This window comes from Malurus melanocephalus, unplaced genomic scaffold (genome assembly GCF_030028575.1).
Source record: "Malurus melanocephalus ecotype Western Australia unplaced genomic scaffold, MMel_1.1 scaffold_147, whole genome shotgun sequence".
In the NCBI taxonomy this organism is placed as follows: Eukaryota; Metazoa; Chordata; class Aves; order Passeriformes; family Maluridae; genus Malurus; species Malurus melanocephalus.
Window position 1 is genome coordinate 1532297 of NW_026623379.1, and position 13400 is coordinate 1545696.

General features: G+C 36.8%; 1 protein-coding gene across 5 annotated transcripts in view; it reads left to right on the forward strand.

Moving 5' to 3' along the window:
* PPP6R3 (protein phosphatase 6 regulatory subunit 3) overlaps positions 1-9109 on the forward strand; it is a 56212-nt gene extending 47103 nt beyond the window's left edge. For all 5 annotated transcript variants that reach the window (XM_057371500.1, XM_057371497.1, XM_057371501.1 and 2 more), the window contains one exon: positions 1375-9109. In XM_057371500.1, the coding sequence (XP_057227483.1) occupies positions 1375-1426 (52 nt within the window). In that variant the 3' untranslated portion in view covers positions 1427-9109. The remainder of the gene's footprint in view (positions 1-1374) is intronic.
* Positions 9110-13400: the final 4291 nt, after the last annotated feature.

Here is a 13400-nt window from a genome sequence, read left to right on the forward strand (position 1 = left end):
TTTGAGTAAAGTGCTTGTCTGAACCAACAGAGGGCTCTCAGAGCTAGCAGTTTGCAGATTGCCTTTGSGTTGTGGGAAATCTCAAGCAACTTCTTTCATTGAATCCTGTTGACTTCAGCAAAGCTCAGTAGTTTCTCTAAAGGTGGCTGTCACAGTAGATCCTCGTAAGCACGGGATAAATACCAAGAYAAACATAATGGTGCTTTTGGGGCTCCATGTATGTGTGACTAGTGGGAGGAGTCCCCTAGGTAGGTCTCTGGCTGGTGGCTAGCAAGAGTAATCTCTGCTAGAAGMCCTGTTCTGTCATGGACTTTTTTCCATTTAATAAGTGAGTGACAGTCATGCAGGCTGTCACAGTTCCTGTCCATGCAGTATTTGTYTCTTACCTTCCAGATTCCTCTAAAAAGTGTTTGCTTTTGTCTGGTGCTGTCTGTCTTTTCTCTAATGTTTACATATGTTTTTTAAAAAGTGTTTTTAGAGCTTAGCAGCCAAAGACTTAGCTAGGGGGCTCCTGCTGGTCATGTGCATGTAGAGCACGGACCCCAGAGTGGCTTCTCTGTGATGTCCACCATCAGAGAACAGGAGTTACAGGTAACTTTTCTCATCTGTAGTTTCAAGCAGTATTTGCTTTCTTTTAGAGAATCTTCAGATGTATTCCATAGACTTGCAGTGAATGGAAGTTGAGATTTTTTTTGCCTGTTACTTTCATATTTTTAATGTCCTCATTGATTTGATCTTTGTGGGCTAGTCCAAAGCAATTGAACCCATGTTTACACTAAACTTTATCTAAAGATGTATATACTATTGTTACTGTTTTCACTCTTGTAGGTTTGCTCTGCATTTTCCTCCATACTTCAGGAACACTTCATCYTAATGGACTGACATTCAAAGTATTTGTGGAAGGCTGTTTGTAGATTAGATTAGTAAATAAAGCAATTTTTTAAGATGCTGTTGTTTTTCCTGTTGTGTCTCAGCTGYTGGCTTTCCAGTGCAACCTTAAATACTCCTGGTATCACATTTTGCCTCCCAGAATAAGATTTGGATAAGTATCAGAAATGTGCTCTTTATTASTAATTATCTGAGATATTACATCTGTAGAGATACGAAATATCTCAGTTAATGAAGATCACACATTCTTCAGTGGTGTGCTCAGTTGAGTGCTGTGCTTAATTAGAAAATAAGGACTCCAGAAATGCTGGACTGCAGGAGATAATTGGGATGAGCATGTTATTAGCATGTTTCCTTCCTTCAGTTCACAGATYATGCTACACAAGATCTGGGGTTGTTGGKTTTTGGTTTGGTTTTTATTTTACCTACCTAAATTTGCTTTGAACCTTTCTTGTATATTTACATCTCTYTTTTTTGACCCCTTAGGACTGATCAACACACCCATTTAGGAGAGGCATCTGTTAATGGCCCTGTATGATATGTGATGTCCACTACCTTGGCTGAAGAGAAAGAACTGATGTCCAGGTGTTTGAGTGTTTCTTGAGGATATCATCTAGACCCTGTTGAAGCCAGTCACTGCTGCACTAATTTCGCAAGGAATCAGGACCAGCAACATTTATATTCTAGATTTTAAGACATTGTACAGAAATTCATAAGTGTAAAAATATTGCACATTGAGAAATACCAATAATTTTTGCGTATGTTTATATTGTATTGTTCTAAATAACGGGGGGCCTGTGAAATAAGATCCTGCTACCCATGTAATGATGACAGTAGTGTTACTGTAGTTAAAATGGCTGTAAGAATAGTTTTATAAAAAAGTGAATACAAAAATCTAATGTATTTGAGACATAACTATTTGACGATTAGTGTGACCAAAGTATTTAGCAGTTTTCTTACATTTTTCACCTTGTAAAAAAGAAAAAGAAAATTCATGTTTTTTCTGAAATTGAAATGCCCTATAAATGTTATTTTGGTTGTTTTAGCTTATAAAAGTGATTTAAATAAGAATTTTTTGGTGTTCAACATTTTACAACAGGTTTTTTAATTGGTAATTGTTTTCTGTATTGTTCAAAACAGATCAAAAAATGTAAGTCTATTGGTAGAGATTTTAAGTATTTATTGCAACAGCTTAGTTGACAAATTGATGTTACTGTAAAGCCATATGTTCTGTTAAGTCTAGTTTGCTTGAAACAATACCTTCCAGGTGAAACACTAGAATATTTGAAGTGCACATGGCTTGTTGTGTTTAAGTGRTTCACCTGCCTTTTAAACAGTTCACCAAGATTTAGTTTAATACCAAGCATTATATAATGGAACATTTCAGAACAATCTGCGTATTTAAAACGCTATAATCCTTTTAGACAAGTCAAGTAAAAGAAATGCCCGTGCTGCTAATGTAATTACAGTACATGCATTTTAAAAGTAAATAGTGTTTTTAATACAAATTTTGGCAGCAGAGCATGTTAATTGTTAATTTCACTGTACTGATCTGTGTGAGGCTTTCATTTGTATGTTCTAAACCAGTTTTTTCACAGCTGGTTTGTGTATATATATAGTGATTATGGAAACTAATTCTGTGTAATTTATAATTTTCTATGTCAGTGTAAAATTCCAACAGCCTTCTCAAACAAACAGAAGCAATATCTGTATATTGCCACATGGTCTGGTGAAAGGGTTGAAATACGCCTGCACTTTTAGACGCAAAACCATTTTTGTTTCTGTAATAGTTATATTCATTTTTTTTTACATAATTTGTTTTCCTGACCAGTATTTAAAGCCAAAAGGATATTCTAAACAATGGCCAATGATTTATTTTAGAAGGCGTCCCAAGCAACGTGCCTAAACATTACATTGCATACAGAAATAAAAACCCACATTTATGTCACTGCCCTAATTGCTTTCTCTTTTGCATTTTCTGCAAGGTTCAGTGCACTTGTCCTTGGAAATTTTTACAAATTGATCAGTTGTGTGAAAACAAAGGGGTAAACTGATAATCTCACAGGTGGACTTGGTAACTGTGGTTGCCCTTTTTATTTATACTTTATAAATGATGGAATCCAGTCAGTTTCTAAGTTTCCTTTTTCAGTTCAGAATTACTTTCAAATCAGCTTGACCAAAACCGTTTTGTGTGTTAGCTTTAAGGTTGGCAGCTGTCCTCTTGTCAGTTCCTGATCTGTTACTGAACATGCAGCTTTGGAAGCAAAACTGCACATTTTAACACATTAATTGCATTCAAGTAGAAATTCCTAATACAGGCAAGCAGCAAGTTGGTTTGAGTAAGTTTGATGCTTGTGAGGAGTAAAATTTTTGAGTCCACTCCAGTGGAGCTATTTCTCCTTTGCTAAAAAGTTGCTTTATCTAGCTCTATAGCCATGAAAACTGGAGAACACAGTAGATGAAATTGAATTTGGGCCCTGTTGCCTGCAGTTCAGCGTAGTCTTGTAGTTGTCCTTCTGTTCATGAACTGTCATATCAGTCCATTGTTTTGAGGAAGGGTAGGGTGTGTTTTACCCACTCTATTCCTTGCACAAGAAATCCTGAACTTGAAAGCAATGGAGGTGTATTTTGGGGGAGAGGGTCTATGGGTGTGTTTAAACACACACACTTCGTTTGCTATCTTTTATCAATATTGCTGCTGATATGCTGCTCACGTAGCCTTACAAAGGTTTGAACGTACTGGGAGAATCCTGAACTGTTACCCAGCCTGTTTAATCACATTTGACTTGCATGCAATGGAATTTGAGTCTTCCTTATGAAAAGGTATTTTAATGCATTTGCAGCGTGGGCTATAGTCTAATACCTCTGTACAGGTTTGAGTTCCTACAGTGTTTTTAGCAGCAATTAGGATGAAATGAGCTTGCTTTGAAAGGCTTGTCCACTGCCTCATTCCACAGTGCTCTTTGAGATTACKAAAGGCTCAGTCACTTGAAAGTGAAGAATAATGATGCCAGTCGATGTCAATAGGCAGTGGATTTAACCCTCAGGATTCTGGTAAAAGATTTTTTACTCAAGCAACAGTCTTATTTCAAAAGTGGCTAGACCAGTAATATCTGTAGTAGCTCATTGCCTCTTCCCACCTGGCAGAGTGGATGAATCATGCMATCCTGACCAGTGCAAGCATTATTTTTAGGTGTAAGCCCTGTACTAGTTTTGTAGCATGATTATTCCATTTAAGTAAAAGCATAAGTCATCTTGACTAACATTGATATTAATTCACTGAAGAGGTAACAGGATAGTGGAAACAATCTCATTATGTCATTGTACATGGAATCCCGTGTGACCATGCTCTTGAGTGAAGTCTACATTTTTGCACCTATTAAACCTTGTATCTACCTCTTGAAAACAGTGAGTTCTGTGTTGTCATCAGCATACTTGTGTGGAAACTTACTGTGACATTCATTATTTGTGTGAAATCCATTGAGGAGACTTGTGAGGAAGATGAATCAGGTTCTTGCTGTCATTTATTATRAACTTACCTTTCTGTTTAAATTAGTGTTAATTTCCTTGGAGATTTTGTTTTCTGATGTGTCTCATACAGTTATATCAGGAAGTATTACTGTATATAACTGGCTCTATTAATAGACTTAATCACTTCTGACTGTCTCAGAATAAATAGTGCTTTCTCCAGTGTAGTATAAGTGCTTGGAGTTTCATTATGAAAGTGTCTGTATGTTTGCCAAACCAGGATGGAAAAAGACTCTTGCTGCAGCAGCAAAACACCTTTTTTTTGTAAAGTTTTTAACATCTGTGTTTTAGTTTCTGCATCTTACTTGCTAGCAGGTAAGGACTTGCCATCTTCCTGTTCCATTATTGTTTGAGTATAWAAGGTTACAGCATGGAAGGAGATGGAGGCAATAGAAAAAATGTCTCTATTTTTACAATACTTTTAATTRTAATTTTATCTCATTTATGTAGGCGAGGTCATGACATTTTTTGGATGTGCTCAGACCTGATTTTGCTGTTATTTTCAAATTGTGATTTCCCCTGTGTTTAGTCTTGGTTAATGACTTGTGTGTAATCACACTTTTAATGATATCTAAAGGAAATCTGTGTGCTTCTTACTCTGCTGCCATAAGCTAATGCACTAACAAGAACTGAACTGTATCTTGTGTGGAATTTCTGGTAGATGACTCTGGGCCTAGTGTTTGCATATTTTTTATTGGAGAAAGAAACTTTTTGTTTCTGTATTTTTTGTCTTCTCTAAATGACTAGTACCTAGCAAAATGAGGTGGAATTCCCTTTATCTTCCTGGCCACAGCTCAAATAATGTAATTCTGATTCTAGGGCATCATTCTGGATTTGAGTTGTATATGGATGTGGGTGCTTTCTGTGCTCTGTGTCTCAAAACATGATTCTGAAGACTAATTTAGATCATGATAGGCTGTTGGCATACAGCCACCCAGAGTAAGAAAGCTACACCTTGCCTAGCTGTGGTTGGGTAGATTTTGTCACTCATGTCTCATTAGATTTAATGCCTGCCCATTTGCACAAGGAGAGTTATRTCTGGTTGTCTCACTACTGTGATCTTTGGATGGGTAGATGGGTGATTGATTCTCAAGGGTCTAATAGACRTATTTCATTTCTTCAGATGGAGCCTGGACCTGTTACAGATCTGTTAGGTCTGCTTTTAAATTCCACTATGTGCCACACTCCCTATCTTTCTTACCTGGGAGGGGTTCTTCCATTCCCCTTATCTACCCCGATTATCTGTCAAAGGTTGTCACAATGTCACCTTGGGTAATACACTAACGTGGCTCTTTGGTCAGGGCGTTGAACCCTGACTGCAGACATTGCAAATATCTGCAAAAAAAAAACCCCTGCTTTTCCTTACACCAAATAGAATAAAGTGTTTGGGAAGTCCCTCTTTGCTCTTTTTTCAAATGAAAGATAAAAAATGTTGACTGTCTTCTGCTGATTCTCGTGTCAGACAGAGGTACGTGATAAGATAAGCTAAGATTGCTAAAACTCAAGTGACCTTGTTTCTGTTGGGAGTTCTTTAAAGCACCTTTCCTCCTATATCTTTATAGAAACAATTGTTAATTCTGTATTTGATAAAAAGGGTTGTTTTTCTTTAGTCACTGGCAAACTTAAAATTCTGGGATGTGCTTTCAGATGAGAAGGGCTCTGTTTTGGAGTGAGCTATAGCAGACTGCATATTGACAGACAAGGTAGTAACAAGGAACTKAGAGATATTCATGGCCCCACCGTTTCTCTCTAGTCCCTTCAGAATAAAGCTTGAAAAGATAAAAGGGCTGGGAAAATGTACCACTTTTCTTTTTAATGCTGGTACTTYGCTTGTCCTGTTTGAAGTACTCTAAAGGCAGATCTCTGAACTGGGAAAGTGGTGGGTGACTTCCTGATAAGTAAATTGTTTCAAGGTTTAGCTATATGATTCATACAGAATTCATGCTTATTTCTGTGTACAAGCACTGAAGACAACCTCTAACTAAACTTTWTAAATAAGTATCTATAGATTCATGCTTGTGTGCCTGTGCGTCAGTGTGTAGGATATACTGTCTTAACATGGCTGATGCAGTGCCTGTGGTGCATTTATGGAGTACACTGAACTGTAGGATATCAGGAAGAACAAAAGGATATTTGTGCACAGGTTGCAGCCCCTTCTGAAACATTTCAGGCTTCTATCTGTGTGTGTAGACATTGTCAGTAGCCTCTGGACAGCCTGAAGATACCTTGATGGGGGAGGAGCTGGGGTCTCTGGTGTGTGAGGCAAACTTCAGCTTTTGTCAAATGATCTCTATGATGCTCTCTTAGTCCAGATAATTGATACATTTGAGCGTTTGGTAAGGCRTATCCAACTGGGAGTTCCCAGTTATGGTCTAGAATAGAGTAACTCAGGAAAGGACTTGGRTTGTAAAACAGGGCAGGGAATTTGTGCATGCTTGGTGCTGTGCTCCAACATCCTTTTTTGTCATATGGGAAGCTATGGACTATGTGTTAAAGGACTGACCAGTTCTTTCAGTGACAGGAGTAGATGCTACTTGGGTTACATTTTTGTGTGAGGTGTCTGGAAAGGAATAAAGCAATGGTGGTATAGTGTGACACACAGAAACCAGATCATCTAGTCACACTAAAATATTTATTGGGAGCAAGAAGTCTTTGTGTTCACACAAAGTGTGCAAAAAGGTTATAGGTAGGCAACACTCAAATGGATTGTTTGCAAGTATCAAGAAACTGGCTTGAAAGAAATAAAGCAGGGAAATGGCAAAGATTTGAATGCTGGAGAAGGCAGTTTGAAGCTCTTAATCTCAGGCAAGGTCCTAATTTCACTTTTTGGTCATTGCAGCACTTCAGTGAGCTAGAAAAAGATGAAATCTTTCTGGCTGCCTGTGAAATAATGGATTTCTCTAAAAAAAATCCTCAAATGGCCTTGGGCTCCTGGGAGAATTCWTTTTCATAGTTTATRTCGGTGATGCCTGTGGCAGGTTATTCATGAAGGGAAAAGATTTAAGTTGAAAAGTTGAGAAGTTGAGTTTAAGTTAAAAAGTTAAGAAGAAAATCCACACTAATGAAATCCTCTSAGTAAGTTGTTAATATGAATTGATGAAGTCAGGATTTATACTGATGATGTGGCTGTGTGTTATGGAGTGATATCTGACCTCCTGGATTGTGAAGAGTCAGAAACTTGAATGCTGCTGCTAGATATAATTAAAAGTTACTGGCTTTCTGTTAACATCAGTTGTCTTATGAAACTTTCCTCTGTCTGAACTTGCTGTGAGGATTGTGAATTTAGTCTTCATTTACTCATAAAAGATGACTGATAATATGGCATGTTTCAGAGAATAACTAGTCAATTTTCAAGATTATTTTTGTGGTTGTCGTAACGTCCAACCATATGTGTCATCAAGGTATTCCACAGGCACTTAMCTGACTGTGGGATTTAGAATGGCCTCTGGACTTCTGATTTACTCCAGCTTTGTTACAAACAAGTATTTCACTGCTGGAATACTTCTATCTCTGAAAATCTTCTTTGTAAGTTTTTATGACAAAAAAGATTTTTTGACCTCAGAGCAGAAAGGTAATGGAGCAAAAGAATGACTCTTTTATAAATAGTGTATGGCCTTGATGTGTGCTGCAAACCTCCAAGAATGTATTAAAAAYTGGGAAATAGGCATAAGCTTCTCTATTAGCTAAAGCTTTTCTGTGGAGCAGAAATAAATTAATGAGGCATAATGCTAAGCTGACAGGCATTTAATAGGTGTTCTGTTTACTGATGTGTGTAAGAGTCACTCTCTGCTGCTGCCATAGCACTTCTGTGGTGGTGGAGGATGGAACTAATGAAATCCTGCAGTAATACTTGAATGTTAAAACAAACTTCTCTTAGTCTGAGAAGCAAAGGGGACAGCAGAATCCATGTCAGTATTTCCCAGTGCTCTTCCTTATAAGAGGCTTGTATCCTTTACCTCCAAGTGCTTTATCAGGATAATTTCTTGCAGAAATAAAGGAAAAGGAGCCAGTGCTAGAGACTGGGGGGTTTTTTCTGCAGTCAAAGAATTAAAAATAGCAAATAGGGTGACAGAAGTATTTGGAATATTTACAGTACAGGAAGCTCTTGCTTACTCTGCATTAAGAATCCTGGGAGTATTGCATTTGTCATTTTCTTTTGCCTGATGTCTCAGGGAAGATTTCACAGAACTGTCTGGGATTGTKCAAAGATGGAATGARCTGTTACCAGGACTGCAAAAACCACGTACTCAAGGTACAGGTGTTTATGAAATAAAAGTTCCTTTCTTGTAGATATTAGAAATTAAATAGACATGATGGCTACTAGTTAGTAAAAGCTGAAACAGGTAATTAAAAATATGTCTTTATACAAATCTTTGTAACAAAGACTAGAATTTCACTTCATTCTATATCAGCTTGAACTCTGGGTCTGTCACATCCTCTGTAAATAGCTCAATTTAGACTTCACACTGCATAATTCCAGGTCATTGATGCTTAAACTCTTGTTCTGTTCCTCCTCTCTTGCCCCCATTCCCTTCTTGAGAACTGACAAAAAGTTAGAAATCCAAATAGGATGTATTTTTCCTCTATGGGAGACTGTAAAAGACCAAAATTTGCCAAAATTATAGTTATTGAAATCCTGAAATCAGRGAACAAACTGAGTCAAAGAGATGGGAGAAGAAATTGATGAAATGCTAAAAAATTAAATTCTGAAGGAAACTGAAAATTATAAAAGCAAATGGGATGACATGAAGTCCAGTGAAATGGACCAAAGCTTAGCGAATTGATACCCATTGAAATCTCAAGATTTCCTTTCCTTTCAGGAAATGAAACATTTCCTTTCCTGGAAGGAAATATTGAAATCAGAAAGTGTAGCAAATACTCTGGAAAGGAGATATGACAAAATGCCATTTAAAAAAAAAAAAAGCAGCTTTGAAAGTGGAGTGACTACAACCAAATATACTGAGATGAAATGAGGTGCAGTGAGAAGGACTRAAACTTGCCAGAATTACACTTACTGAAATCCTGAATTTAGAGRTTGAAATGAAACTAATGGGCTGGAGAAGAAATTGTAGTAACCAATACWTCAAAACCTTCTGAGCTGCACAACCAAGTTGCAATACAAGCAGAAGGACCACTCATCCCACCATTTTTCCCCCCCACTATGCATTTCTACATACTTGATAAGGATTTAAAAGGTTCTAAATCAGTTCCTTTAATATATTTTATTACTGTGACTATCTTTAAAGGAAGTAATTTGCTTAGTTAAATATTCAAACTTACTTGAAATAGGTTAGAGCTGTTAAATAAAAATATGAAAAAGGGTTTGACATCAAAGCTTTTGTTATTTTCATCAAGTTTTACAGCTATTTAGAATTTCAGATAATCAGTCTTAGTGGCATCTTTTCCAACAGCTGTTCACAATGGTAAAAGACACAGCTGTCTTTCCAAAGCCATTGAAGGCAAAAATGGCCCCTTTWCACAATTTGTGCAYACACRGTAAACAGCACAGTAAAACTCATCMATTGYGCATATCATCCCTCACACTCCAATCACTAATATAAATCTGACTGTTGTAGCTGTGAAGTAGTAAGGAAGAAAAAGGTGGACAGTTTTTCCTTACAAGAAAAATTTTTGAATTCTTAATGAAGTACACCAAAATCATCTTGCTACTGTGAACTAACTCCATAATTTAAAGAAAAAAAAATCAGTCTTGACTGTAATACTGAAGTACTGCCAGGGAATGTAGTACTCCTTATATGTTAAAAAGGTCTGACAAGTCATTAAACTGAGATTTAGTCAGAACTGGGCACTTTTGTATCAGTGAAAATTTTTCTGCAAAAAACACATTTGAATGAGGATGACATTTTTGTGAATGATTGGTGTGTTGTTGGTATCAGCAAACATTATTAGTTGATGTAAAATTAACTTTGTTTTGAACATCTAAAACCTCGATTACCTGTACCCATCTATTAATACCTTGTCATATTTATTTAGTCTGAAAGAAGTGACTTAATTGTTTTTTATGTGTGAGAAAGCAGTTTTCCTGAGCTGCACTAGGTTGATCCTGAGTGATCCTCTAGAGGAACCTATGTCTCCAGTGGTTATCAGGAAAGCCTAGGGCAATAGCTGGCACRTGTAACGATGTAATTATGTTAACTAAAACTGAACAATACAGACAGTCCTTTAACAAAACCCTTTTGAGTTTTCTCTCCCATTCCTCCATTCCTGTGACAATAGATTGACTTTGTATTGGGGAAGGCAAGAGAAAGATCACCTTCATAATTATACTTTTGAATTTCCTGCTTCCTAGTCAGTAGAACATTAAGTACAAATAAAATGTGATATTTTTTTACCACTGAGCTGCACTTATATAAGAAGCAGTGTGCTGCATTTCCTTCTCAGGCAGGTCAGCTTGCCCCGACTGCTCTCCTTGCCTGTTAGGCTGGTAAGTATCTTTGTAGAGCATAAAATCCAAAGTGAGGGCAAGAACTATAAAGCTTTCAGACTGAGAAGGATAAAGTGATGAATCAGTGKCCAGAAAAGTTAAAAGGAATTAAGTAACTCTCCTATGACAGTTTAAAGTAGTACCAGACAAATCAAGTGCCTCAGATACACATGAATTCCAATGAGTAATTTTTTAAAAATAATTTAARTGTRTATTCCTTTCTGTTGTTAGRATTAGCTTTACAGGTCACAACCCCATTTTTAATATTGAATCTCACAGAGTTGTGAGGCACAACTTCCCATTAACTTTCCATGTTTGCCAAAAAGATTGCATTTATCTACTTATTTTCTAACTTTATTCCTTATTACAACCGATGCTTCCTTGTTATATTAGCTTGATCTCCTTAAAACCCCATTAAAATAGGCCCTGTTTTTTTTTGATTTTCCACTCCTCTAGTAGCATTTATCAACCAAAACCAGTTACTCTCTATTCTGCCCTTGACAGGCAGCCCGGATGTCAGAGGACTTTTGACCCTCTTGAAGGCAGATTATAACAGATACATCACMGTATTAAGTAATGCAGAGTATCCACCCAAAACCCGTGAAAGCAAACATGAGAAACTTAAACCTTTCCCTGTCATTGCAGTGTCCCCTTTGGTTACAAAGTGGTTTCTYTTCATAATCAGTCTCAACACCCATTATTTTTGTGGTTGCATCTATTTGATCATGTGCACTGTCTTTGTCTTTTTGATCATAGTAAACTTCTGTAGCAGAGGGCATCTGAACTTGGTCCTGAAGTCTTCAGTTATAAAACATTCTCACTAATCACCTATGCCCAGTCACCCACACGACCAGGAGTCCTAACTGAGCTCTTTGGACAGTGTTTGTAAGTATCTGTCTTCACCATATTGGATATAAGGAGTGAGCTGGTTTTTAGTGGAGCTGATCTGTAAAAACAAATGCYGAATACGCTTGGGTATACAGGGGTAAAAGCTTGGGGTATATTTTGAGATTTCACAGAGGTAGAAAACTGATTTTGTGTGTCCAAGAAAACAGGTTTGCTATTTCATAAAATACAAGTACTACTGTCATTAAAAAAGTTTCTGGGAACTTGTAAATTTATCCAATCTGTCAAGAATGAAAAAAACTGCAGTCTTTGGATGTGTCCTGGCTTAACCCCAGCCAGCAACTAAGTACCATGTAGCTGCTCATTCACATAGGTAAAAGTGAGCCATATGATAACTGGCCTCTGAGCTCACAAACTAGTTGCTTAGATAATTTAAAAAATATGTCATGAAGTTGATGTTTTCATCTGATAAAATGAARGTTAGTACCTGTAGTTCTAGATGAGATTTCAAATGTGTACCCTTGATTTTTACTGGACCTCTCAAAAACCCCAGGAAAATGAAACCTGTTATGGTCTACATAAGCAAAAACAATCCAAGGAATTGAAGCTGATTCAGAATTGGATGTTTTGTTATGGGTTAAAGATCAGGCTCTTTGCCTCTTTAGAATTGTTACATTATGAAACGGAAGATTCTTCTATGAAAAAGTGCAGATATTGCAATCACATAAACCACAGAGTTGGGTCACAGTGATGCATATGAGTATAATCATATCAAATTCCAAATTTATGAGCATTTTTATGAGTCCRTCTGGAACTTAGTCTTAGAAAATGAAAACAAAAAAAGAAATCATGACCTGATCATACTCTGAAATGGGATAAAAAACGGAAATYGCAATCAGCTAGGTAAGGTTTGGAATAGTAGCCATAGAACTGAAATCCAAAGTGGAAGAAGCCAGGTATATTGCTGTAAAAAAAAAAGAGGGATCACTAGAGCTGTTCATAGAGCACATGTTCCCTTTACTTTCATTGAGATACCTCTCTGTGTATGTTGGGTGTGTTGGTTTGCATTTGCTGATCCTGAGGGGATAGGACAGCTCTGTGAAACTGAGCCATAAGGCAACTTATCAACTAAACATAGATCRAGAAATCCAAGCAGCTGGATAAAAGCCAACTAAGAACTGTAACAAGTGGATTAACACATGAAATACTGACTCCATTCACCAAAGGRAAAAAACCTCAGCYGGAGAACTGGTGAACACTTCTATGTTTCTAGAAAAAATTACCCATTTGGACTGGGAACTTAGAAAGCTATGCAAATTGGAAAGGTCTAGTAAATGTAACTTATGGAAAAACACTGGTATTAATTAMTGGATAATTTTAGTCTCTAAAACTCCATTTTCAGCCCCCTGATTCTTGATTATTTAATATTTACCCTTTTGGATTGACACAGCAAATAATTGTTATTCTATTTACAGCAAAGAGTGTATGGTGCAAAAGCTTATCTTCCTTATAATAATTTCTTGCAAATTTTCAAATCAAATACAGAATGGATCTTTTGACTCATCCATTTTATGGGGAAATACAATATGCAGTCTAAATTGAGAAAATGAATGTTCTGTAGCAAATAATCTACGTTCTGTTGAAGGGAATATCAGACTATATGCAAAAGAAGGAAAATGCAAATTTGCTAATT